This window comes from Muntiacus reevesi, chromosome 8 (assembly GCF_963930625.1).
Source record: "Muntiacus reevesi chromosome 8, mMunRee1.1, whole genome shotgun sequence".
Lineage (NCBI taxonomy): Eukaryota > Metazoa > Chordata > Mammalia > Artiodactyla > Cervidae > Muntiacus > Muntiacus reevesi.
This window is the reverse complement of record NC_089256.1, coordinates 22,745,554-22,773,449: the sequence shown is the minus strand read 5'-3', so window position 1 is coordinate 22,773,449 and position 27,896 is coordinate 22,745,554. Positions and strand designations below refer to the sequence as shown.

The 27,896-nt window shown below is 54.6% G+C and overlaps 1 protein-coding gene across 3 annotated transcripts in view; it reads right to left on the bottom strand.

Moving 5' to 3' along the window:
• Positions 1–342: 342 nt before the first annotated feature.
• Positions 343–27,896, bottom strand: part of PDE9A (phosphodiesterase 9A) — a 105,821-nt gene continuing 78,267 nt past the window's right edge. For 2 of the 3 annotated variants that reach the window (XM_065942398.1, XM_065942400.1), the window contains 12 exons: positions 20,487–20,568; positions 18,867–18,941; positions 14,798–14,884; positions 13,791–13,895; positions 12,973–13,055; positions 11,648–11,804; positions 7,949–8,062; positions 5,994–6,098; positions 5,110–5,238; positions 3,169–3,264; positions 1,640–1,715; positions 343–567 (listed from right to left, as the gene is read on the bottom strand). In XM_065942398.1, the coding sequence (XP_065798470.1) occupies positions 557–567; positions 1,640–1,715; positions 3,169–3,264; positions 5,110–5,238; positions 5,994–6,098; positions 7,949–8,062; positions 11,648–11,804; positions 12,973–13,055; positions 13,791–13,895; positions 14,798–14,884; positions 18,867–18,941; positions 20,487–20,568 (1,120 nt within the window). In that variant the 3' untranslated portion in view covers positions 343–556. The remainder of the gene's footprint in view (positions 568–1,639; positions 1,716–3,168; positions 3,265–5,109; positions 5,239–5,993; positions 6,099–7,948; positions 8,063–11,647; positions 11,805–12,972; positions 13,056–13,790; positions 13,896–14,797; positions 14,885–18,866; positions 18,942–20,486; positions 20,569–27,896) is intronic. The other variant, XM_065942399.1, reaches the window with a different exon arrangement.

Here is a 27,896-nt window from a genome sequence, read left to right as displayed (position 1 = left end):
CCCCTGGAAACAGGCTCAAGCCTGTGGTTGTCTGTGTCCCACATGGATTTCTTGGCTCACACTGCCTGCAGCCTAAACAAGCCACCTCCAGTCCCGTGTCCCCGAGCACAGCCACCAATGTCCCCCTAGCAACTCACAAGGAGGACACGCATGTCCCCATGCTCCGGGCACTAAGCTGACATCTAATGCTGAATTACATGGAGGCACTCAGCAAGTCACTCGGGCCATCGCTCTAAGACACACGGGTGAGGAGAGCATAGCGTCCTTGTCTCATGTGGGCACTGGGGAGATTCCTGAAGCAGCCCAGGATACCCAACTCCACCAAAAAAAAGCTCAGACCCATTTCTTTATAAGAATATATTATTTAAAAGACAGTTTAAAAATAAAAATTCTGTACAGCTTGTGAAGTCCTGTTTTTTTGTATCAGTGAACAAAATGGTTCTTAGAAAATGATCTCATGGTGGCAGGCACTCAGGACCATTTTTTCCTGCACGGACGATCCTGTGAAGCTTGGCCGGCCGGGTCCACAGCAGTAGTCTGCAGCTCTCTGCTTTCTTCAGGCACAGTCTGCTTGGAAAAGGGAAAAGATGCTGGTTTGTGTTGGTGGGGTCAAAAATGCTCTGGCAACATCACAAATGTCATGGCATCACACACAGTGAGCAATTTTTCTGTATCAGAATTCTCTGGTCATTGAACAGCTAAAACGAGAAGAATGGGATTATTACCTCTAGTTTAGAGATTGGGGCTCTGTGGCTCAGAGAGGTTGAGATGCCTGTGGGTGTCACTCAGCTTGTAATGAGCAAAGCCTGGACTCACATGGTATGACCAGACCCCATGGAGACTGAATGAACTGGTGTGCCTTCTACCTGGACTGAATGAATGGCCAGGATCCACAAGTGCAGAGGATGTGCTTGTAGTGACATAAGCAAAGACTTTATTTCTGAGAAGCTTTGAAAAATGTTTTCTCTTATAAGTGGTACCTATGCTAATCAAGATGAGATGGTTGGATGGCACCACCGACTCAATGAACATGAGTTTGTGCAAGCCCCAGGAGCTGGTGATGGACAGGGAAGCCTGGCGTGCTGCAGTCCGTGGGGTCGCAAAGAGTCAGACACGACTGAGTGACTAAACTGACTGATGCTAATCATCGATCCTTTTCTGTTAACTAAGGCATGACCCCTTCTTTCAGAGTCTATTTGTAAAGATTATATGCTAGGAGGAGACATTCCATTTAAAAATATTTGTACATACAGATTTCTTCCCTTCCTTCCCTTCCTCCGTCCTTCCCAGCTTTTCACACTCCCCATTTCTGTCTGAAAACTAGTTAATCCTAAAGGCAATCAACCCTGAATATTCATGGAAGGACTGATGCTGAAGCTGAAGCTCCAGTACTTTGGCCACCTGATGTGAAGAGCCAACTCACGGATGCTGGGTAAGAGTGAAGGCAGGGGGAGAAGGGGATGACAGAGGATGAGATGGTTGGATGGCATCACTGACTCAATGGACGTGAGTTTGAGCAAGCTCCGGCAGACGGTAAAGGACAGGGAAGCCAGGTCTGCTGCAGCCCACGAGGTCGCATAGACCTGGACCCAACTGAGTGACTGAACAACAAATGAGACATCATTCAGAGCAGCGTTACCTTCACTCTGTTTCCCGAGGTCTCTGCTTTTCTCTCTCGACGTGGCGCTCCCAGACGTCAGGCTCTCAGCCTTCTGCTATGGTCAGGACAGAGCACACAGGAGGTGATGGACAGTGAATGAGTGACTGCTTGTCTGCTCAAAAGCTTCCTGTGACAGGAGGCGCTAAGACATGTGAGGAGACGTGCTCCCGGGGGCACTTCCCAGACACAGCTCTGCACGGTCTAGCTTCCCGGCCGTTGGAGGCCTCACCACGTGGCCTGCATTCGGTCTTGGACAGTGAGCTCTCGCCGGCTGCAGAGGCAGCCCCAGAGCACTGGCCGTGGTGGATGCTGAGTCCACGGCCCTGTCACCTCTTTTGTGGGTCAGCTCTTTCTGGGGGCAGGAGGGGGCCGTGCAGGGTCTTAGTGGGCTTCTGGGCAGGCAGCCTGGGACCTGGAGACTGAGGCCATTGCAGTGATGGCTCAAGGCTGGACCAGGGGGGCCAGGCCTGTCAGCCCTCCTGTCAGAGGGTGCGGCTGGGGGATGTCGCCTCTAACATCTGTTCTCTGCACCATGTGCGCTTAGGCTTTTGGCGTTTTGTGACTTCCTGGGAGGAAAATCCCACTTGAAAAATCGGTTGCTGGCCGGGATTGCCCATCGACCCGAAAGCACCATGGTGCATCTGGCATCGTACACAAAGGAGGTTGAGAGGGTTGAGAGAGTCGAGAGCCACCCAGAGGCTCAGCAAGGCATGGTGGGAGTTCCTGGCTGGAAGGCAGGGTGGGGGCCCTGCCTGCAGCGAGTATGAAGAACAAACGGCATAGGAGGGGGCCCTGGGGTGTGGGCGGGGGGTGCCAGGCAAGGCCCAGTGGGGACAAGCCCGCAGCAGCAGGGAGGTGGCTCCCACTTGCACTGGGCACCCGAGAGAGAGGGGGAGGGAGGGTGGAGGGAGTGGAGGCCACACTTGGGTGATTGGACATCATGGGGCAGGTCCCTGGGGTCCCAAGTGGCAGGGGGCCCTGAAGCAGGCCTGCACCCTCTGGGGCCCTGCTGGGGCCAGACCGGCTCTCGGGGCTTCTCTGAAAGCCTCCACCCCAGCTCTGAGCCTCCCTGAAACACAGGACCACCCCAATAGCCAACTAGAGCCAGATCGGGTCTTTTGATCCTCCTCAAGGTGCCACAAGAGTCCCATGTCTGGGTGTGGTGGTGGCTTTTCCAGGGAGTCTCTTCCATGGCCTTGCTTCTGAACAAAGTCAGCCCTGGGAGGAGGGGAGGGACCTGCATGGGGCCAGAAACCCGCTCTGAGGGAACGTGGGTGGCAGAGGCTGTGATGTCCTCGAACCCCCATGGGTGACCACGACCGCAGCAGACAAACTCCCCTCAAGGCTCTGTGCCTCCCATCTCTGTGTCCTCCCTGAAGACAGAACACCTCTGCATTGCTCCTGGCGTCACTGTGGGACGGAGGAGCTCTGTTGGAGGCCCCCTGGGTGGTGTGGCCGGGCGGGGTGGGGGGGGCCATGGACCCCAGCCCCTCACAGAGGCGACTCACCTCCCTAATGGCATCGTCCATCTGCTTCAGCTCCTCGTAGCGATCTCGGGATTCCCATAGTGGCTGCAGCATGAGCTCCTCAACCACGGGGAAGAGCTGTGAGACAAAAGATGGCTGTCAATAGGCCGTCATCCTCGCGGCAAATGCATCGCGGAAAACCAGCCACCTGGGAGACATGCTCCCGTCCAGGGTCACGGCTGGGGCAGAATCCAAGGTGCTTGAGGCGCGAGACTGGCTGCTCAATGGCTCCTGGGAGCCTGCGGGGACAGAGCTATCGGGGACGGAGGGCCCCACCTGCCTGTTCTGAGTCCCGAGCTGTGTCCTGCTCTCACACTTTCCATGAGGACCTGGCAGAAGCCACTCCCTCCTTCTGCCTCCCAGAACCCCGACATCCCACCGCGGATGCTCATCTCCCAAATGCCAACCTCGCCAACCTCACCCAGCAGACTCTGGGCAGCCACGGGTGGGTGGCCCGGGACCCCCTCTGCCTGCACCACGCTGGGGCCTGGCCCTGCCTGCGGCTCTGCCTCCCGCCTGCAGCACCCACCGCCCCGGGTCCACCTGGTGGGCATGCTTTGTCTTTGAGACTCAGCTCTGAGGGGGCTGCCTTTTCTCTGAGGACCCCCTCAGTCCCAGGAGGCACAGCCCCTGATTCCCTGCCCCACGGGGCCCTGTGCACATAGCCCCCAGCCCCAACCTGCTCCTGCAAGAGAGGGCAGGCCCACCACGGCCGCTGCTGGCCTTCACCTGCCGCCTGTGGGGTAAGGGTGCTGTGGGGCTTGGGGAAGGGTGTGCCGAGGTAGTTCTGGAAGGTTGCTGAGAACAGCACGGGGGGCCCAGGCCAAGGCAGCCTGGGCTCAGAGGTGGAGGCCTGAAGAAAGTGGGACCAGGAGCCACGGGCCTCTCCGGTAAGGCAGAAGCGCCCGGGAGGATGGGCGACTGCCCAATAAGGCAGGCGGTTTGCCCTGTGCGGGGGCCGTGGGGAGCCATGGAAGGTTCAGGAGAGAGGCAGAGACTGTCTCCTGACTGAGGATTAATGTGGGGATCGCTGTGGGCTGTGGGGGTGGGGAGACGGGGGCGGGCAGGTTAGAAGGTTCTGCTGAAGGCAGAGATGAGAGGCGCTGACAAGGCGCTGCTGGTGCCCTGGGAGGGGGCTGGGGTGGCTCCAGGGACGTGGTGGAGGACGGGCAGGCCCAGGAAGGGGCAGTGAGAGGCGCTGTGGTTTTGCGGCTGGGTCACCGCTTGGGCTGGGGGTGGGCACGGAGGCCGGGAGGGGTGGGGGGCGGTCTGTTTGAACATGCGGGTGTTAGGTGTGGTGGGCTTCGGGTGAGCGTCAGGTAGGCGGCTACTGCACATGTGTGAGTGTGTCCGTGTGTCTGTGTGAGCATGTGTCCGTGGGAGCGTGTGTCCATGGGAGTGTGTCTGTGTGTGTCCATGTGCCTGTGTGTCTGTGGGAGTGTGTGTGTGTGTGTCCATGGGAGTGTGTGTCTCTATGTGTGTCATGTGAGTGTATGCTGTGTGTCTGTGTGTGTCCCTTTGTGTGTGTCCATGTGAGTGCGTGTCTGTGTCTGTGTGTGTCCATGGAGTGTGTGTCTGTGTGTGTCCATGTGCCTGTGTGTCCATGTGCCTGTGTGTCTGTGGGAGTGTGTGTCTGTGGGAGTGTGTGTGTGTGTGTTCATGGGAGTGTGTGTCTCTGTGTGTGTCATGTGAGTGTATGCTGTGTGTCTGTGTGTGTCCCTTTGTGTGTGTCCATGTGAGTGCGTGTCTGTGTCTGTGTGTGTCCATGTGAGTGTGTGTCTGTGTGTGTGTGTGTCCATGTACGTGCATGTCTGTGAGTCTGTCCGTGTGAGTGCGTGTCTGTGAGTCTGTCCGAGTGTCCATGTGAGTGTACACGTGTACTTCTCCCTGCTGGGTCACCAGCTTGCGGAGGTGGTCACTCACCTTGGTCACCGTCTCAAACATCGGGATCAGGACGAACTTGATGAAGCCGATTTGGGCTGTGGCTTTTGTCACTTTGTCCCGGTCCATGAATGGGGCCACGGGGAGGCCCTCTGACTTCTCGCGGTCACTCTGCAGGGAAGGTACCAAACATGATGTTAAAGAAAGAAACACTCGTGGAATCTGGGCGCTTCAAGGATCACTGCTCTCAGAGGAAGAGACAAACAGCTAACGTGCTAGCAGAATCACCCGCGTTGCACATGGCGGTGACCACGTGGGGGATGAGGACACTCTTAAGTGCTAACCAGGGGCCCCCTGGTGGTGACCACGTGGGGGATGAGGACGCTGTAAGTGCTAACCCGGGGCCCCTGGGCCTGCACGGTTGTGTCGAGGGGAGGGGAGGACGGCTCCAGGCCCTGCTGGCTGCTCAGCAGCAGAGCAGCTTGTAGACCAGCACCCCACACCCTGCGACCCCTCATCCCAGCCCCAGACTCATCAAGCTGCTCTAGTGAGAGGCTTATTGCCCCTTCTGACATCTTCCGTCTTAGGCTGGCTTTGCTTCCTGTCCCAGAGTGTCTCCAGCCATAACTGTTTGCTCTCATGCACCCAGGGGCTCCAGTCCCTGCAGGAGGCCCCCATCGGGTGGGGGGAGTTAATCAGCGGTAACAGGGGTGCTAACGTGGTGACAGTTTGACATTAGCTTTTCCTGTCCGTCCCTGTCTTGTGTGTCTCAAACTACAACCCCATGCGTTTCTGGCAGGCCCCTGCTGTGAAGGCTTCTAGAAGCAGTGACACTGGCCACCTCGGTGCCTCTGTCACATTTCAAACAGGAACTCAGTTAAGGGGCTAAAGAGCCCCAGGAGGTGTGGCCTGTGCGACAGTCTTACCTGCATGAAATATTCCTCCAACAAACAGTCCACCCACGGTTCTGCCACCTCCATGGGGCGGACCTCGTTGGAGATGTCACAGCATTTGATCAGTATCATCTTCAGCTGAAAGCAGAGATCTGGACTCAGCCGTGCTGCATGGGATACACCTCGCGGGGCTCTGGGTCTGGGCTTGCCATCACAGGCCGGCGGGGAGGAGGTGGGAGATTCGGGTGGAGAGGAACTGAGCTTTGCTGTAGTCCCTCCCCCCAACAAGGGCACACTTCCCACTGCACGGGGAGGAGAACGGGGCATCACCACACCCCCAAGGATCAGACTCCTTCCTGGAGGGGCCTGAGTAGCAGGAAAGCGCCTTTAACACGTGGACATTTTGTCTTATGAACCACATATTGCAAAGCTCAGAAGTATCTCTTTGATGTTGATGATACATAAAAAATATAGACAGATAGCGCTGTCAGGAGGCAGAGGTTTAAACGGTAATGAGAAGGAACACAATGGGCCCCCTGAGCACTGAAGAAGTGCGTTAGAAACACAGGGTGAAGGGGACCCTCACATAGCAGCAGGGAGCGTGCTCACCAGCCTCAGTGAGAAGGACAGAGTAAAGGGAAAAGTAGGTGATTAAATAGTTAATTCCCAGCCGGCTCAAGTGCTAAAGAATCCACTTGCCAATGCAGGAGATGTCGGGCACGGGTTTGATTACTGGGTCGGGAAGATCCGCTGGAGAAGGAAATGACAACCCACTCCAGCATGCCTGGAGAACCCCATGGACTGGGGAGCCTGGCGGGTTATGGTCCATGGGGTCACAGAGTCAGGTATGACTGAACACGCACATGCGCATGCATACACACACACACACTCACACACACGCTCTAACTAGGATTATACGTAGAGAAAAAAATATGCGAGACCCCTGTAAGTTAATGATCACTCAAGAAAGTGAGTTTTCTTAACCACAAAACCAAGCAGGCTTGCTTAGCAAGAAAACCGTGCGACAGAAGCATGGGGACATACCCTCAAACAATAAAACAATGGTGGTGTGAGACCCACATCCTGCCCAGAGAGTTCAGTAAGTTAATGACTCCTAGGACATACTCTGCACACATAAGAGACAATAATTTACGGAAGGGGACATCTCAAAGTGAAAGACCCTCATTGTATTGTGACCTGAAATCATTTTTCTGTAGTGCCATGACAGTCCTAGCTTAAGCATGTAGGAACAAGAAAACTCCCCCCACCCCATCTGACATGGAGGAGGAGCTCATGATGGAAGCATGATGTCTACTCAAGAACGAGGAAGAAGGTGGTCTTTTCTGCTCTCCCTACTTTTCCTTTGATTATAGAACCGAGCCCACCAAGCTCTCAGGGAGTGGCATCCTCTCACCCACTTGTAAGCCTCACAAGCATCTTGTTCTAATCTCTTATCTATAACTTTGCCTCTCATTGAATTCTTTTTATGCTGAGACATAAAGGACCGAAGCTACTTGGAGCCCCCAGAAACACCACCTGGGGTTTCATCAGCACCCCATGGTCTGAACACCACAGGAGAGGCAGGGGTGGGAACCACACCTGCTGGTTGAAGGGGGTATAGTGGGCCTGTGGAGAGCCTAGTCACACCAACATCAAGGTGGCCCTGGATTCTGCCCTCTGTTCCCAAGCCTGGCATTCCCCTGCGTTGGCCGGGCCTCTGCATTTGGGGCTGCCTTTGCCCACTTATCACATTTGAATCCGAAGGAGATGGAAGGATGGGAGAGGAATTCCTTTAACCAGGAGTCAGGGGTCCTACTAGGGGCTGGGGGGCTTTCCCTGCTAAGCGCTGGGACTTTGAAAATTGGTGTTACTGATACCTCACTCCAGGTGAGAGTATGCATTTTCCTTTGGTTTCTTGGTTCCCAGTCTGAGCTGGAGGGTGGAGCTCACCTGCCAGGCCTCCAGAGAAAGAAAAAAAGCCCACTCACAAGGGTCACGTGCTCCTTGTTGCTGTAGTCAAAATTCTCCATTTTCTCTTTGAAAGAGTCCATGATTTCTGCATGCCTCGCCATGTCAGTGGCCAAGATTAACGTGATCATTCCCTGAGAAGTGAAAGCAAAGAGTTAACACGGGGCGCGATGCCAATAATTACTCAGTGAGCACCCAGGGTATGTGGACCCTCTGCTCACACCACTTCATTCAGGCCTCACGCCAGTGCCGGGGCGGGTACTGGCCTCGTTTTTATGAAGAAACTGAGACCCGGAGAGGCTAGGGAGCTTGCCCAGGTCACAGCTGGCGAATGGGAGGCTGGGGTTTGAGCCCAAGGGTGCCTGATGCAGGCTCCGTCCCCAGAGCAGGCTGCGAGTCCAGGCCCACGGGGAGTAGTCACCTGCAGAGAAGAGGCTCAGCGTGGCTCCTTGTGAAGTCCACCTGGTTTTAGCCAAGGACAAATGTTTCCTGCCAGCTCACTAATCTAGATATACGGTTTGCTCCTCCTAGATCTTGTTGCTGGGGGTCAATGACCCATTTTCCAAGACTATTTTTTTCTTATTATTTAATCTGTATGTTAGGACTTCCCTCGTAGCTCAGTCGGTAAAGAATCTGCCTGCAGTGCAGGAGACCTGGGTTCGATCCCTGGGTTGGGAAGATCCCTGGGTTGGGAAGATCCCTTGGAGAAGGAAATGGCAACCCACTCCAGCATCCTTGCCTGGAAAATCTCATGGCCAGAGGAGCCTGGTGGGCTGCAGTCCATGGGGTCGCAAAGAGTCAGGCACGACTGAGCGACTAACACTTAATCTGTATGTGACTGTATGTGCATATCTTGCTTGGGAACAAAGTCTGATGATAAATAATAGCATTCTTCTATTAACAAATTCGTAAGCAAAAGTGAAATGTTTTTAATACAAATATTTTATGATCTTGTTAACCAAATGTTGGTTTAGTAGAAGTAATGTAATTTGAAACTATGACCATCCATCAACCTACTCATCCACCCATTAATTTATCTGTCTACCCATCCATCCACTTGTTCACTCATCCATCCAACATCCACTTGTTCACCCATCCATCCAACCATCCACTTGTTCATTCATCCAACATTCATTCATTTGTTCACTTATTTATCCATCCAAGTGTTCATCTATCCATCCATCCCATCATCCATCCAAGTGTCCATCCATCTCTCCATACATCCGTCCACTTATTCACTCATCCATCCACTCATTCACTTGTTCACTTATCCATCCATCCATTCATCCATCCACCCACTTGTTCACTCATCCATCCACCCATTCACTTATTCACTTATCTATCTGTCTATCCATCCATCCATCCATCCATCCAACAAATGTTTACAGAGCACACCTCTGTGCTGGGTATGATGTTCTACTTCTCCAAGAAAACACCACCAGAAACATCAAATACAGAACTCAAATCAGTCAGTACAGATAAAAAATGTACTTGGGGAGGGGGCATCACTGATCTTCCGAATTGTGCCATTTCTCGGTAAGGATTTAATTGTTATTAGTGAAGGATCTACTCTCGTGATGAGTTATCCCTCAAGATATTCAAGGACAAAACATTATTAAAAACTGGGACAATGGATTTTACCCCCAGAAACCGTTAAATTCAGTAAGATGTCTGGGGCAGGAGCAACAGTGTGTCCCCTGTGGGTGGCAGGAGGCAGGGCACGTCCCTGGGGGCGTGCCCCTGGGGGGGCGTGTCCCTGGGGGCGTGCCCCTGGGGGCGTGTCTCCTCCTGCTCTGACTGCTCCTCCCACGAGGGGAGGGGGCCAGCTGCCTGGATGCTCTGGGCTGAGTTCCTGGCAGGGCTCCTCACCCAGCAGCCATCAGGGGCGGCACATAGGAGGGCCCTTTCTTCAGGACTCGCCCCCTTACCTGCTTTACAGAAAGACTCGCTACAGCTAATAGAACAACACATAGCAGGTGCCTGCCATTTCTGTGGGTCCATACATGTGGAAGGGCGGCCAGAAAGCTTATAGATAAAGGGTGATGACTGCACCAGGAATCGGTGACTCAGCAAGGCCTGTGGTTAAGCCCTGGCTGAGCGCCGATTTCCTGGAAGCGGAAGGATGGGAACAGGCCTGCAGCTGTCTGCTAAGGTGAAGCTGTCGGTTCTCCATCCACAAGGATGGATCCTTGTGGGAGACTGGGAGCTTCTGGGAGCCTCAGGGGAGTGTGTCCTGCCCCGGGTTCTAGTGTGTCTTTATCAGGGGCTGCTGCTGCTAAGTCACTTCAGTCGTGTCTGACTCTGTGCGACCCCGTCCCTGGGATTCTCCAGGCAAGAACACTGGAGTGGGTTGCCATTTCCTTCTCCAATGCATAAAAGTGAAAAGTGAAAGTGAAGTCGCTCAGTCATGTCTGACTCTTCTTGACCCCATGGACTGCAGCCTACCAGGATCCTCCGTCCATGGGATTTTCCAGCCAAGAGTACTGGAGTGGGGTGCCATTGCCTTCTCCGTTATCAGATGCAGGCCTCCCTTTATCAGGGACTCCCAGCTGGGCCACCGAGACACGGGTGGACTCCCACCTGTTCAAGCCCCTGGGCTGCCATGCAAAGTGCCACACGCGGGGGGCAGAACAGCAGGAAGGCATCTCCTCGTGACTCTGGAGGCCACAAGTCTAGGAACCAAGGTGCCCCCTCCGAAGGCTCCGGGGACGGCCCACTCCCTGCCTCTTGGTTCTGGCAGCCCCGGGGCTCTGCCTCCGCCATCACACGGCCTCTCTGTCTCTCCTCTGTGTGTATCTTATATGGACACTTGTCATTGGATTTATGGTCCATGTGGATAATCTGAGCTAACCTCTAAAGATCCTAGTTTAATTATAGCTACAAAGATTTATTTTAAATAATGTCACATTCGCAGCTCCTCGGGGGTCAGGAGGTGGATTGACTATTTTTTTGGTCGGGGGAGGCTATCATTCAACCCACCTCACCCCTCCGGGATCGCTCTGACATTGTCCCTCCTCTGAATACACCAGAGGGTGGGGCACAGGGCTTTGTTCGGTGGGACCTGCTCTGTGTGTGTGTGTGTGTGTGTGTGTGTGTGTGTGCATGCTAGGGGCCTGTGCTCAGAGGGACCTGCCATGTGTGTGTGTGTACGTGTATGTGTGTGTGGGGTGTAGGTGTGACTTTGGTGACTTGGAAGCCTCTGTCTCTGGACAGGTGGCTGCCCCCATCCCCCACCCCATGTGCCCCCAGTGGCAGAAAGGTCTCTTTTCTGAAGTGGGAGGTGAGGCTGGTTGGTCACGGGGTGGTGGGGGACAGGAGTGGGACCTAGGGGCAGTGGTCAGGGTTCTGCCAGGCTGGATGTCACAGACGTGTCCATCCAGGACCTGCTTCTTTGGGCGAGTGACCTTGCCTGTGTCAGCCTCAGTTTCCCGGGCTGTGAGATGAGAAAGGACGTATCTCAAAGGGTTAAATTAAATGGTAGTCATAACCTGAAGGTCCATGGAGCACTGTCCAGGCAGGCCAAGCACACACCTCTTCCTGGGGCGTCACCTGGCCTTGGAGAAGGCATGGAAGGAGGGCCGGTCCCCCAGGATCCTTGTGGGAGACTGGGAGCTCCTGGGAGCCTCAGGCACAGGAAGAGAGGGTGTCTCCTCTCTGGTGGGGCTCACTGTCCCCCAGGGACCCCCACTCCCCAGTGGGCGAGGCATCGCCCCACACACCTGCCTGATTTGCTTGAAGCCCTCCGGTGAAACGTTGGAGAAGATGTTGCACTCGGGCTGGTTGAGGATCTGGAAGGCCACGGCGCAGTGGTGGTTCTCCAGGGGCGAGATGTCGTTGTAGCGGACGGCCAGCTCCGTGCGGGCGTTGATCTGGTACCTGGGGTTGGAGAGCAGAAGGACCCTTGGGGACCCGCACTCACATGCGGGTGGGGGCAGTGTCGCAGGGGCACGCGTGCTGGTGTAGAGGCTGGAGGCGGTGGGGCTGCTGGAGGACACCCCACTCTGCTTGTGCCGGGAACTTACTCCTCCCGGCCCTCCCAGGTCTCAGCTGCCCCTCTGACTAGATACTCCCAAGTCGTTACAGTCCTAACGGTGGACACCACCAATGGGCCTCAGGTCCTCCCTGAGGAGGTGCCCTTGAGGTGGTCAGGCCTTCACCAAAGAACCCTGCAGACACTGTAGGATGTGGGAGGAGGGCTAGATGTTGTGGGCATGGCCCGTGGCTTGTGCTCAGCACAGCATCTGAGTGTGAACTGAGGGGGTGGATGCCCACGGAGACACCTCCTCCTCCGGGCATGGATGTCCACACCCTGGAATCCGCTCTGGTCCTGAGTAGCGATAGCATCTTTCCCGGACATGTTGAGCATCATCGCCCACATGGTGAAGTTCGACACACAAATACACAAATTCCATAGAACAACCAGTGTATCACTATGAACACAAACCAGAGCCACCTGGCCTGGACTCTGGCAGGGACATGGGGTGGAACTCTGCCTTCGCCCCGAGGCAGGAGTGGATCAATGTTCCAGCAAAGCCTGGCCCATCTTCCCGGCCCCACGGCCTGCCCTGGACCCTCCCTGCCTCCTCGCACCCATATCCCTGTTCTTGCTGTAACTGTCCTTGCTTCTCCCTCATTCCTGCTGGATACAGGCTGGTGAGGCTGCCCTCAGGGGAGTGAGATCCAGAGACCTGGTGGGGATCCGCCCCTCCCGGTCCAGGGGTGTGTGAACGTCCTTCCCTGCTGCAGGGGAGGGGAGTTCTGCTGCTGCCAGGCCCTGCCGTGTAGACAAAGACCTGCAGCCAGGACTGCAAAGGGCTGAGGCAGCCCCATGGGGTCTGGGGACCTCTAGGCATCCTGCCGGGAAGGCCCAGTCCAGGACAAAGTTCTTGGCGGGAAGGCTGCGTCCTACAGAGGTGGGGTGGAGCTGGGGGCTCAGGAGTGCTTCGCTGACAGCTCCCGCTGGGAACTGGCAGGGGGTTGAGCTGAAAAGCTCAACTCTGACCCCCAGAGTGCTCTTGACAAGAGAAAAGGACCGTGTACATACGTGTTGTTGTAGCCTGGATGATCCAAGTCATGGCAGATGGCCGCAGTCATTAGGACCAGGATGTCCATTTGCGAAAACTTCTCCTGGATCGGAGAGAGGATTTGGTGGGTGAGGAGCGGGCTGGCAGGGGGTGGGACAGTGACACAGGGGGATGAATCTCCCCCAGCTGTGGCCTGGTGGGGGAAGACGTGCCTCTCCCTGGGGTGGGGGGTGGGCACCCACTTGTTCATTGACAAACTGGAGGGGTGGTGCTTCCCCAGGTGGTGGAGGAGCTGCTGCCCCAAGCTCCCCTCCAGGTGGGATGTTCCCCAGACCCACCCTAAGCTCCCTGCAGGCAGGATGCCCCCCAGACCCGCCCTGAGCTCCCCTCCAGGAGGGATGCCCCCCATATCTGTCCTAAGCTCCCCACCAGGAGGGATGCCCCCCAGACCTGCCCTAAGCTCCCCACCAGGAGGGATGCCCCCCAGACCCACCCTAAGCTCCCTGCAGGCGGGATGCCCCCCAGACCCGCCCTGAGCTCCCCACCAGGAGGGATGCCCCCAGACCCGCCCTAAGCTCCCCACCAAGCGGGATGCCCCCCAGACCCGCCCTAAGCACTTCACCAGGAGGGATGTTCCCAGACTTGCCTTAAGCTCCCCACCAGGAGGGATGCCCCCCAGACCCGCCCTAAGCACCTCACCAGGAGGGATGTTCCCAGACTTGCCTTAAGTTCCCCACCAGGAGGGATGTCCCCCAGACCCACCCTAAGCTCCCCTCCAGGCGGGATGCCCCCCAGACCCTCCCTAAGCTCCCCTCCAGGAGGGGCGCCCCCAGCCTACCTGCAGCCCGCAGAACCAGATCATGCTGTACATCATCTGGGCGACGCAGAAGCAGTGCCGGAAGTTGTGGAAAGGGTTGTTTCGGTAGTTGTCGTGCACGCACAGCTGCAGGATGAGACGGTCCGCTCTGTTCCCACCGCCCACCCTCCGCAAGCTCCCCACACCTTCCTGATGCCAACTCTCGACTCCCACCCGGTCCTCATCCAACTGCATTCCCGCTTCCTGGGGGTGAGGACGAGCGGCCCAGGGGTGTCTGAGGGACACACAGGGGAAGGTGTCCCCAGGGGACCACAGTGGGGTGTGAAGCTGGGGGCAGGGCAAGGGGGCTGCGTGTGGGGTGCCAGGTCCCCAGCCACCATCAAACCTTCCACAGGTTTTTAAAAAAAACTATTTATTTGTTTGGCTGTGTCGGTAGGTGTAGCATGCAGGATCTAGTTCCCTGATCAGATATGGAACCTGGATCTCCTGCACTGGGAGCAGAGTCATAGCCACTGGACCACCAGGGAAATCCCTTTCCACAGCCTTCTAACATTTGGGCTCTGAGCTGCATTTTATTAAGAAGATCTGTTGATAAACACACAGTCACACATGCACACCCCTCCCCCACATGCACACCTCACAGACACACACAGACGCACTTACACATGGACCCATGCACAGCCCCCATGATGCAGGCAGCAGCACTCACGCACGAGCATACACACACACATACTCCACACACACTGGCACGCACACGTATACACCTGCATAGCACCCCTCCCCCCCTACATACATGCTGCTTAGAACACACTCTTCACCTGACTCTCCCTGGTTCCTACTGTTTTCCCGCTCACAGACAGAAGCTTAGGAGCAGAGAGTGTCTGGTGGGGGATGGGTCCCCGCAGGACTCTCCCAGGAGTGTGGCCTTTGTCTGTAGGAAGCCCAGGCCCATAGGGAGGTACCCACGGTGCATTCCCGGGAAACGCCATGGAACTGTGCTCAGAGGCCAGCAGGGGCCCGACACTCACCAGCCACCTCTTGAGCGTGATGGGGTTGATGCTGAAGTCCCTGACCAGGCCCAGGTCATGGTACATGTGCTCCAGGCAGCTCAGCATCTGCGGGTGCAGGAGCAGAAGGACGGTAAGCAGCAAGGCAGGCCGGGCCCCAGGACCAAAGCCTGTTGACTAGGAGGTTTTACAACCCCCAAGAGGGGTGTGGGGGCTTTGAAAGAGCAGTCAAGGTTAGAAGTCACTGGCATTCTCTACAGGAGGGACAGTGACCAGATGAAGTAACGCTATCCCCAAATGACCACATCGGAAGTGACTTGACTTATTTATACACACAAACACCCATCTCAGTGGGTCACGATCCTGGCCTGAGGTTCTGAGAGACACCTTCAACTCCCGCAGACCTTTCATGAGCCCGAGGCTGGGAGATGGGGAGCCGAGGAGCAGCGCTGATAGATATTTATCCATCCCAAACTTGCCTCTTCAGGCCCCCAGGTACCCCACTGGGATGACCTACTTTCTTATGTATGAACCGAAGTGTCTGGAAGGCAAGCTTCCTTCTGGGGAGTACTCCCTCCCAAACTTCATTTCACTGAGCTGCCTTCTACAGAAATCCCCGTTCAACTTGATGTTGATTTTGCTTCTAGGCCCAGAGAGGATTTACTGTCACTGTTGAGATCTATTTAAATGCCACTCAGAACTCTGAAGCTTAATCAAGCCAAGAAGATTAAATGATCTTTAAAAAGTGAGAGCTTGACAAAGTGGGCTCTGCTCTCTGGGAGAAGAGCCCAGGGAGGTCTGAGTGGGGCTGACTTAGCATCACCTTAGCAGGACACCAGCCCGCGCCCCCCAGCTCCCTGCCCCAGGACCCCCACCTGTGCCCCTTGGCCCCAGTGTCTGCCCTGCCCTGGTGTCTGCAGACTTCCCGTCTGCCCTGTTCACCAGGCAACCTTCTCTTCCCAAAAGCGTGTGTTAAGGACCGAATTGTAACCCTCCAATCAAGCAGTCGAGGCCATGAGCACCCCTGTGACTGTGTGTGGAGAGAGGACCATTAGGGATTAATTGAGGTTATGCAGGGTCACTAGGGCGGGCCCTAATCTGCGAGGACGGGTGTCCTTATGAGAAGAGATCAGCACATAGACACGCACAGAGCGACGCCCATATGAGGACATGGGAAAAGACGGCTGTCAACACGCGGAGGAGAAAGGCCTCGGGAGGGACCAGCCCTGCCCACACCTGGATCTCAGAGGTCGAGCTTCCAGACTGTGAGAAAACAGGTTTCTGTTTAACCCCCAAATCTGCGGCATTTGCTATGGTAGCCCCAGCAGACCTATTCAGGGAGTGCAGTTGAAAACCCACTTTTTCTTGTTGCAAAATATATGAGAAACTAGAAACACTGCAATTCAGGAGAAGGTTTGCAAATCCAACCCTACAATGAAGGGTCGAAGAGCTGGCCATGGAAGGAACACCTCTGGGAGCAAAGACTTGCATGGCATCACAAAGAACCCACTTGGGAAACTGGAAAGCATCCCAGCCCGGCAGTGGGGGCCCGGGAGGATGTCCAGATGGAAAGTCCTTAAAGGGGCCACATGCTGGTCTTCCTTGAGGGGATAGCCCAGACGCAGACTGGGTGCCAAGGTTAGGAAATCGGGGCTTTGAAGGAGCCTTTGACAGAGTGTGGGGAGCGCAGGGACCTGGCATGAGGGTGGGAGGGCTGGTGTCCAGGTCATCCCAGCCTGGCTGGCAGCACGAGCGCCTAGTCAGGGTCTAGCCGTCCAGGGCTGCTGGTGCCCCCACTGTCCTGGACCAGAGGGGCTGTAGCTCTGACACCCCTGCTCCCCGCCACACCGGTCCATTCGCGGCTGCAGGCAACCCCACAGAGTCGAAATGTTTGCTGTGAAATCAGAGTCAAGAGGCAGAGGTGATTGGCAGACGAAACCATCTGGTGCCACTTATGTGGTGGCTTCGGAGCAGGAGGGACGCGTCTGTACATCTGCTCCCAAGATGGCAGCTGTGGACGCTGCAGCGGGTCCTGGGCTTGCAACTGGGTGATGATGAGCGTGGAGGATGTGTGAGACGATTGCAAGGTCCTGCAGCCTTCAAGGTGGGGCTGGGCAGACTCAGCGCTGTGGGGAGCTCTCAGAGGCTGGCCCTCGAGAGAGGGGAGCAGTGTGAGGTCATTTCCCCGTCCAGTCTGTGATCAGAGGACGCTGGGCTGGGCCCTGGGTGATGCAGGGTGCATCACCCCTGTGTGGAGGGAGGGAGGTAGACCACCACCATCCGGGAGCTCTGATGTTCTCGGGGGGTGGCCAGATGCAGTGCTGGGGGCCACATGGGCTGCTGAAGCTTTCAGGTGTGTCCTTGTACCTGTTCATCTTTGCTGCTCATGCTCCAAAATTCATGGCACCCCCAGAGGCCAGGGTTCCTGTCTGTGAGCACTTCTGGCTTGCCACCTCGGGCAGGGACACTTTACAGAAGCACTGGAACCCTGTCCAGGCCCCCTGGGATCGTGGAGGTGTGCTGGTGAAACCCTGGGGCTAGATGACGGCCACTCAGGCCAAGGAGACCTGCAGGGGGCTGTCTCCCTCCCCTTAGGCCTGCCCTGCCAGCACCTGCTCATACATCCCACAGGTGGAGTGATGAAGGCAGAGGGGCTGCCTCCCCATGGTGGATGCAGGGATCCTTCCACCTCTGACATGAAGGTGGAACGTTCCCTCTCTGGCCACACGCAGCCTGTGTTCTGTGGAGACAGGAATGGCAGGGTTCTGCCATCAGGGCCCCAGCTTTGCTCTTTTTCCCTGTGGGTTGAGGTCAAAACGACTACGGGGAGTGTGAGATGTGCTCGAAGCGGCACTTGCCCACCTGCTGGAAACAGGGGTGTGTGTTCCAAGCTCCTGTCGGCCCACTTGCTTGTGGACAGGCCAGCAGGATTCCCTGTTCCGCGGGAGCTACTGGGACAAGAGGTCGTCATGCTTCTCCTGGAACACCTGACTCCTCTCCTCCTGCCCTGCTCCCCTCCACCACGTCCGTCTTCGGTCAAGCACTGACCCGGCAGTGACACATACAACAGCCCCTCCTCCCTGACCTCCCAGCTCCAGTCCTGCGTGCTGGTTGGTTGGACATTTTGGAGCACCCGTGCCATCCAGCTGCTCTTCTCAGGCTGGACCGGGTGGGGTGAAGGCAAGATCTGTGCTTCCCCGCCCCTCTTGCTGGGGCTTTTCTTATCCCAGAAGACCATGTGAGTGACAGTGGTTCACACAGGAGAGTTCAGGGTACACGATCCATTTCCCGGACCTGCAGGGAAGTCACTCTGCCGCTCTTGTCCAAGAGCATGAGCCTTTCTGCACTCCTGCATGACCGAAAAGCTGGTGAGAATCCGCTGCTTTCGGTGGCCTGAGGTCTATGTGGCTTTGTGATTTCTTGGGGTTCAGAGAGGGGAGGGTGTATCTGACATTATTAGGTAATAGACTAAACAAACAATAATCTCCATGACTGTGTTTTCTCAGTAAAAGGGAAATTTAAAAGAACTGTCGTGCTGTAAGAAGTTACTCTGAGCCCTTGAAGGCTTCCCTGGTGCCTCACATGGTAAAGAGTCCACCTGCCAATTCAGGAGACCCAGGTTTGATCCCTGGCTTGGGACAATACCCTGGACAGAGGAGCCTGGCAGGCTACAGTCCGTCGGGTCACAGAGTCAGACACGATCGAGCAACAGAGCACAGATCCTCGAGTCCTCATGGCTCCCCAGGCCGACCACTCTCAGCAGGATCTCAAGTGGAAGCCCCCTCCTGAAATAATCCTGAAGCCCGGAGGCTCACTCCCACAGGGGCTTGGCAGCTGCCCCGGGGGATCAGGATGCGGCCAGGTGGGGGGGGTGTGGGGGCGTTTCTGAGCAGCCAGATCCTGGTGTGAGGTCCCGCTGCTCACATGCTCCTTGGTTCTGGCTCAGGGCCTTCCCGAGCCCAAGGGGCAGTCTGGCTGCAAAGCTGGGAAAGCAAGTCAAAAGGAAGAGAAGAGAGCGGAGACGAGGGATGGGGATGCCTCCCGTTGGGTCCCTGAGGCTGGCCCCCATTCCGATGGCTCTTGTACTCACCTCATTGGGCTCCCAGAGCCAGACATCGAAGGTGGGCTTCCGCAGGGCGTCTATGGTCTCAGGGGACAGCAGGTACTAGAGGGACGGGGAGCAGTGTGAGCTGGCTCCGGCCTCTGTGCTGGACAAAGGCCTGCCACGCCTTCTCCACATCCTCCCACCCCCTCTCAGCACACCTGGGTCCATTCTCAGGGCCACACCCACGAGAGTTCTGGAGGGGGCAACTCCACAGGGATGGACAGCCCACCAGTGGGGGCTGGGGCTGGGGGAGCGCCTCAGGACTGAGCGTGCAGGGGCCGCGGGGGCCTTCGGGGGAGACGCAGTATTCACCCCTGATCGTGGTGGAGGGCGTGTGACCGTGTCAGCCTGTCCCATTTGACAGTGCGCCGCACCTGCAGAAGGTGAACCTTACTGCGTGCTAATGACATCCCGAGAAACCCGACTTAAAAAAATACAATAAAGTGAAATCAGGGGGAAAGAAAATTGGCATACATTCAAGTACTGGCTAAGAAGCTATTCTGAGGTTTGTTTTTGGAACCTGTCACTAGTTTAGCCGTGGGCTATATAACAGCACAGCTTGTGGGTTCTATGAACACCGGCGTTTAGGTTAGGTTGTCAGAGGAAACAGAAGACTGCAGACACAAGACAGTCACAGTGTTTTGGAATTAAACCCAGTCATCTCCTAGGTCTTTCTGTTTGTGTTTTTAAAAGGAACCTCTCTGGAAGACGGGTGCCTTTTGTTCGGGACCCAGGCTGGGCCGTGTGACTCCCGGGGCAGGGTCCCAAGGTGTGGGTCGTGTATTCCCGTGGGAAATGGCACTTGGGTCCACGTGATGAGCTCGGACAATATTCAGTGTATCCTTCACACCCAAGTCAGGGAGACCCCTGGCAGCCCTGGAAGGCTCTTCGCTGCTGTGGGAATGGTGGCGGGTTGGGGGGTCAGCCTTGTGCACGGCCAGCAACCCCAGCCCCCCACCCCCACCTGGAGGATCTTGGTCTTGGCAAAGCCCAGATCTTAGTGGGCAAATAGGTAAAACTCAGCTGGGCCAGGATCTCGCTCAGTCTCCAGCTGCAGGCATTGTGAGATGGAGGACCACCATCATGGGATCCATCTTTCGTAGCTGTTTGCAGACCCTCCCAATTCCCAGGGCATTGCCTGCTCTAACAGCGCCTCTCCTGTAAATGATACATCCTCTGTGACCCCAAAACAAAACTCCTCATAATAACTACATACTGTTCAGGGACAGGAGATGCAATGAAGCAGATTATAAATAATTTAGTTAAAAATGAAAGTTCTTTCAAGTAACATTTGAATGTCAGAACCTTTTGTTCACTGAGTTGGTGATGGGGGTTGGGTGGATACCAGCGAGGAGCTATGATCTCCTGGCAGTAAGCTGTGTTCTGGGACCACTTCTGCTAAACAAATGTCAACGAGGAAATATATTCTGCCTAAGAATAATAGAAGCATGCCACTGCCAGGGCCCTGGTGAGAGCTGGCTTTGCAAACATGCAGACTGCAGTGGGGCTGGGAGGGGGCCCTGGGTGGGGCCAGAGGTGGGGGGGGTGTGCCCTGAGGCTGTGGACACAGATGGTGGTTTCTTCACAGGCAGGCTGTCAGCTTACCTTGGGGTAAGAGGGGACATCGCGTCGAGGCGTCAACTTCTTGTTATTATCCAAAAAACTATACTTGCAGGGACAGCTGGTCCTGAAAAAAAAAGCAGAGATTACTTCTGGCACCCCCACCTCGGGCTTGGTGCTGCCTGGGCAGCTAACTGTGGGGACCTCATTGGAGCCCAAACAACAAACCCCAGAGTTGATGGACATGTACACACTGCTATATTTAAAATGGGTGACAAGGGGTTTCCCAGGTGGTCCAGTGGTTAAGACTCCATGCTTCCGCTTCAGGGGGCACGGGTTCAATCCCTGGTCTGGGAACTAAGATCCCACATGCTGCATGGTGTGGCCAAAAAGATAAAAAGTAACAAATAAATAAATAACTTAAAAAAAAAATAAAATGGGTGACCAGCAAGGTCCTACTGTATAGCATAGGGGACTCTGCTCAACGTTATATGGCAGCTTGGATGGGAGAGAGGTTTGGGGGAGAATGGATACATATGTGTGTGTGTGTGTGTGTATGGCTGAGTCCATTTGCTGTTCCCTTGAAACTATCACAACACTGTTAACAGCTATACTCCAAAACAAAATAAAAAGTTTAAAATACTACCATATGACCCAGCAATCCCACTGCTGGGCATACACACTGAGGAAACCAGATCTGAAAGAGACACGTGCACCCCAGTGTTCATCGCAGCACTGTTTATAATTGCCAGGTCATGGAAGCAACCTAGATGCCCATCAGCAGACGAATGGATAAGGAAGCTATGGTACATATACACAATGGAATATTACTCAGCCATTAAAAAGAATACATCCGAATCAGTTCTAATGAGGTGGATGAAACTGAAGCCTATTACACAGAGTGAAGTAGATCGCCATACAGAAGATGGCCAGTCCAGGTTCGATGCATGAGACTGGGTGCTTGGGGCTGTGCATTGGGATGACCCAGAGGGATGGGATGGGGAGGGAGGCAGGTCCAGGATGGGAAACACATGTACACCGGTGGCTGATTCATGTCAATGTATGGCAAAACACTACAGTGTTGTAAAGTAATTAGCCTCCAATTAAAATGAATACATTTATTAAAAAAAAAGAAACTTTAAAAGTAAAAAAAAAAAAAGCTTAAAATAAAAAAAGAGTACATAAAGAAAACCTAGCACAGTGCCCCACATGGAGTAGATACTCAATAAACAATATTATTGACAGTGCTAAAAAACACCCCAAACTCAATCCAACCTGAACCTCACAAACACCTTTCGTCTTATTTGTTCCAGAAAAATAAGTCACAGAACCAGAGACGTCTCACTGCTAGACCCCAAGGACCCTGCTGGACCTCCTGAGAAGACATGGAGCTCTCAGAAAACACGTCATCTTCACTTTAGAGAGGCGTCTAAAAATCTTTTTCTCATGATGTGGGTAAGACATGTTTACTCTAAAAAGTTAAAAACCATAGAAATAAAGTTAAAAAACTAGTAAGTCCCATTTTACCCACTTCTTTCCTCTAAGTCTCATGCCTGGAAATGCCTCTGTTAAGTTCGGGGCATCCTTCCAGAACCTTCTTCGGCATGGACACACACGGGCAGCCCCTGGTCCTTCTCAACAAGGATGGAATTGTACTGAGCTCGCTCTCTGGCAGCTTGCCTTTTCCACTAACGTGTCACAAACGCACTGCCGATGCTTCAGAGCTCAGCCTCGTTCAAAAGCACATCCTCCTTGGGCACCAGGGTGTGGTGGACCGCCATCAACCCCCTCCTGTGATGGACTCTGAGGACATCCCCACCTGTCCACCTTACATACACGCTGAATTTGCTGTCTGACTCCTTTTCATCACTTAATATCGAGGCAACAAGAATGGAACAAACGGAACCCGCTGGTTTTGGAGGGAAGCCCTCTTCTAACGTTAGGGGCGAGTGATCTGGCCTGTGGGGACACATCTGGGGGCTGCAGGTGGGGCCTGCTCCAGGAGATCTGGGCACCTTAACCCCTTTTGAAGCAACTCCCAGTCCCTCCACCAAAAGGGAACACAGTGGGGTATCTAAACTCTGCCCCCCTCCTTCCTTGTGAGATTCCCAGGCAGGGGGTGGGGGCCAACACAGAAGCTCATGCAGGTCTGTAAATAAAGTTTCATCTCCTGGGAGAGCAATTCATATCATATTGTAAAAGCCATAAAGAAATTCATATCCTTTAAGCCGCTAGCCTCCTCTGGGGAATTTACCTTAAGAAAAGAATTAGATGCAAGCAAATGGCTCGAAGGTATTCACCACAGCATTATCTATTGCTGCAAAAACACAAAATCAGAGTAGAAGCTACCTGAATGTCCCCCAGTGGGAAATAATTTAAATCATTATGGTACCTCGACAGGGAGGTCTGTTATGTCATCTCTAATGACAAGTATTACGTAAAGCCAGGGAATTTGGAGTGAAAGGGGAAAAAGAAATGTTGTCTACAGTATATTCTGAAAAGTAATAGAGAACAATTTACCAAGAAAAGAACTCATTCACTTGGTGTGTGAGAATGAGTGCTGGACTGCAGCCTTCAGAATGTCTGAGGCTGCATTTTGATTGTTTACAATTCTGTAAGTGAAAAAAAAATTACAACGCGGTATTTCATAGTTGTTTTTCAAAACGGGGTATCTGTACACAGAAGAACATCCGGGAAGCTCTTGACTGGATTTCAGCTGGGAGCGCTGTGGTTGCTGCAGTTATTACCCATTCTTCCCCACCACCAGTATTGTCTGCAGGTTTGACGAGGAGGCTATACCACGCGCAAATTCAGAATAACATGCCTGCTCCTTTTTGGAAAAAGAGGCTCAGTGTGATCTTCTCACTGTGCCACTACTCCTTCCCTCCACCCGATGCCTGTGAGAAGCATCCAAGGTGCTTAGGACAGCTTCGTGAATGGAGGGAGATTTTAAGACAGACAGAGCAAAAGAGGAGCAAAGTGAACCAGGAAAACGCGCCAACTAGATGATGTCCGCGGTCCCTCTTGTACATGAGAACTTCCATTTACACATGTCTGAGCAGTGAGAACTTGTCCACGCTCTGAAGACCACATGCAGCATTGTCATTATTCTTCTCGTGCTTTTAACCTCTTCTGAACCGACATCCGCACGCGTGCTGTGCAGGCTGGTTGTGAACCTTTCCCAGGAGGACTGCGTGAGCTTCTGCCATCCAGGATGGTTTGACTGCTGGGATCTCTCTGCTTGCACAAACCCCCAGCATTGGGAGGTCCTGCCAGGGCCTGCCCATGTCGGCCAGGTGCCCCCGCCGGCTCCCTCTGTATCTGTTGCCACGGGAACCAGCATCCTCCAGCTGACAGAACCTCTGGCATGGTGTCTCTCCTTTTCTATTTGGGGCTGGTTTTTGCTTTTGTGTTCTGCACTCCCAGCCCTCCCTCTCCTGGGGCTCAGTCCAGTGGTTGAGGCCATGTGTTTGGGACAGAAGCAGAGATGGTGGGCTCCAGGGCTGCTCCGAGTGTTCCCGCAGAGCCCTGTTGGGATGAACCTGCCAGCTCCACTCTGTGGACAAGTGCTCAGTGGGGTCGGACCTTGCCCTACAGCTGGGCGGGCGATTTGCCTTCTTTCCTCTTGGGGAAAAGGCAAGAGAAACCCAAGGCCTGGGTCTCAGGGGACTCTTGCCTGCTTCGAGGGTGTCTGTGGGTCTGAGTCTGACCCAACCCAACCACTGTCCTGTTGTTCCCTGGGGGAAGATGGTTTTGATCCATGCAGAGCCCTGGCTCCAAGGCCACACTGGGGTGTACTTATGGGTGGGTGAAGGTGGTCATCACTTCAGACTCACTGACCACCCGAGCGGGTACAGAGCTGGGCTCGCCCGGGCTGGGACCTTTGTTCCTCTCTCAGCCCCGCCATAGGCAGGACCACTGCCTAGCTGGGCTGACATCGTCAGAAAGAGCTGCTCAGCTGTGTGATCCCAGGTAACAAAGGTGGTCCCAGGTAACAAGCCAGCTCCCAGGACGCTGAATGGCCCGATCCTCTGTGTGATTAGTTAGGATGGAACCCTGCTATCAACAGAGACTGTGGGGGGCAGTGTAAACGACTTACCCTCCATCTGAGTCAATTTCTCCATATAGAAAAGGGCAGGGCTGTTTGTATGGGGCACAGGGCGCCGCCAGGTTCCTGGGCCAGGGTCTCAGGTGGGTGATGCTGCTGTGGATCAGACTTACGCCCAGGAGGCTAGATTTCCTTTTCCTGATTGTGTCGGGAATGTTTGAGACTTTACGCTACTCTATTTTTGATTGAAGAGTTACAATTACTCCTCTCTCACCTACAAGGCTGCTGTGAAAACTGCTTGCTGAGATGACATCGCTCTAGATTTGGTTACGATACAGGGAGGACACCTCTTCTGATTACTGCGGCACTGTGAACTCCAAGAACGCACTTCTGGTGGGGGGCGGCATATGGAAGGGGCTTCAACACGTGGATGAGCCCAGTTTAGCTCTCTCTGCCCCAGGGAGGCACCTGCAGGGGACATCTCGTCTACCCTGTGCTCTGAGATCAGGCGGGTCTTCTCCATGTGGTATGTTATGTCCCTTATGTGTCCTCATACCCTGAGGTCCTAACAGCACCTCTGACTGTGACCTCATTTGGAATAGGGCTGTCACAGATGTAATGAGTTCAGATCAGCCATGCTGGAGGAAGGTGACCCCTCACCCAGTATGACTATTGTTGTTCAGTCACCAAGTCATATCTGATTCTTTGCCCCCACCCCCAGCACCAACCTCCCCATGGACTGAGGCACGCCAGGTTCCCTATCTTTCACTATCTTCCAGAGTTTGCCCAAGTTCACGTCCTCTGAATTGGTGATGCCATTCAACCAACTCATCCTCTGTCACCCCCTTCTCTTGCCCTCAATCTTTCCCAGCATCAGGGTCCTTTCCAAATAGTCAGCTCTTCGAATCAGGTGGCCAAAGTATTGGAGTTTCAGCTTCAGCATCAGTCCTTCCTTCCAGTGAAAATTCAGGGTTGATTTCCTTTAGGATTTGTTGGTTTGATCTTGCTGTCCAAGGGATGCTCAAGAGTCTTCTCCAGCACCACAGTTCAAAAGCATCCATTCTTCGGGACTCAGCCTTCTTTACTGTCCAGCTCTCACATTCATGTGAGTTGACTGGTCACAGGGGACACTTGGACACAGAGATAGACGCACAGAGAAAGGCCATGTGGAGACAGAGGCAGACCCTGGAGTGATGCCCTGCAAGCCAAGGAGCCCCAAGAATCACCAACACCCCCAGAAGCTGGAAGAGAGGCCTGGAACAGGTCCCCCCGAGAGCCTTCCTGGCGAGTCTGGCCTTCCTAACACCTTTGTTTCAGACTTCTAACCCTCAAAACTGTGGGAAAATAAACTGTTTTCAGTCCTCAGTTAGTGGTACTTTGTTATAGCAGCCACAAGAAACTAACACAACCTGGATGAAATTCTGACTTTTCTCTTGCGATCCGACCTGAGTGGCCAGTGCATGTCAGAGACCATACCGGAAGCACTGCCTCACCCCTGCCCCCACCGGGCTCTGAACAGACGAGGGCGCCTGAAATCTGGAGGGGGTGGGACTGGCTGGTGGGGTTCATGACTCACCGGGGCTGTTCCAGGAAGTGGCAGGAGTCAGTTATTTGAGGAGGGATGACAGGCTGCATTATAAACCCCCTCCTACTACGTGCACCTTCAACTAATGTGTGTGCTCAGTTGTTCCATCATGTCTGACTCTTTGCAACCTCATGGACTGCAGCCCACCAGGCTCCTCTGTCGACGAGATTTCCCAGGCAAGGATACTGGAGCCGGTTGTCATTTCCTTTTCCAGGGGATCTAGTTTGGATCTTCCCGACCCAGGGATCAAACCTGCCTCTCCTGTGGTGCAGGCAGACTCTTTACCACTGCGCCACCTGGGAACCAATTATATCTCAAAAAAACCAACCTGTCTCCCAAAAGTCCTCTGTGGGCTCCACGGATGCAACATGTTTGTGGGTGAGGTGATTCCAGAGGGAAGGTGGGCGACGGGGCCCAGAGCGCACCCCTGCCCCCTCTCGATGCAGCAGACATGGCACTGGGCCACAGGCAGCCAGTCCCAGGCTGGTCTCAGAGAATCCAAACTAGATGACAAGTATGACATGAACATGGCGTGGTCTTGGGAAGACATGCCAACGTGGCTCTGTGCCCATCGGGCTAGTCCCGAGCTCACTCCAAGGCTGCCAGCCTCACCACTCTCTGATGGGACCACCAGCTTCCCTGTCCCCTCCTGGTCCAAAGGCCTCACACTCAGCCACCCTCCCCACTAAGCAGGTTGCCCTCAATTTTGAAAATTCCAGGAATGACCTTCAGGGTGTCAGGTGGCCTTGTAAGATGATCCGGTGTGTTTGCACAGGTTTGTGAGTGGGCCGAGGAGTCCTGTTAAGTCCCATTAGGCCCAGCATAACCTCAGCCACCTTAGTGGTAAGGGGTTCTGGGGGTGACAGGCCACATCATCACCATGCGGGCTCTGGACGGGTGACCGTGGGCATGAAGCAACCCCGGAGGGCAGACAGGCAGAGCTGCTCGCATCAGAGAGCGCCCGGCACAGCCCTGCACACAGTAAGTGCTCCATGCAGGCATTGCGTCCCGCATCATCTCGGCTGACAGGGACGTCTCCACCCCCAACCTGAACATCTGCTTTGACCCCAGTTTCGGCCAGGGGTCCAGCTGCACCCGAAACCCCACTCTCCAAGAAGTGCTTGGGGTGTTTTTTCATGGATTTTGGCAGCCTGGGCATCTCACCCTGGCTCCCCAGGGGCACGCAGGGAGGGACCCTCGTTCCTAGGGACAAGTGACTTCTGCGTCCAGACTGTGGTATTGCTCCCCTGACTGGCCACTCTGTGCTGTTGCTGCTGCTGCTGCTAAGTCACTTCAGTTGTGTCTGACTCTGTGCGACCCCATGGATGGCAGCCCACCAGGCTCCCCCGTCCCTGGGATTCTCCAGGCAAGAACACTGGAGTGGGTTGCTGTTTCCTTCTCCAATGCATGAAAGTGAAAAGTGAAAGTGAAGTCACTCAGTTGTGTCCGACTCTTAGGGACCCCATGGACTGCAGCCCACCAGGCTCCTCCATCCATGGGATTTTCCAGGCAAGAGTACTGGAGTGGGGTGCCATTGCCTTCTCCAACTCTGCGCTGTGGGGACGTCCATACGAAATCGGGGCCTCTGAGGTTCCAGGACATGTGTCCTCTGGAAGCCAAAGGCCCTTCTCCTTTAATTGGTCCCTTTTTCAAAATAATCGATGTTGACTTTGTTCAAGCTGAGGATGTGAATCTTAACCATTTTCTGTAGGACGCTTCCTCTCCTCTTCTGTGACGTCATCCTCCCCGCCTCCCACGGCCATAAACTCTCTTTTATGAGAAGAAAGCTGTGTAACTGAAAAGCAGATCCCAGACGGTGCCC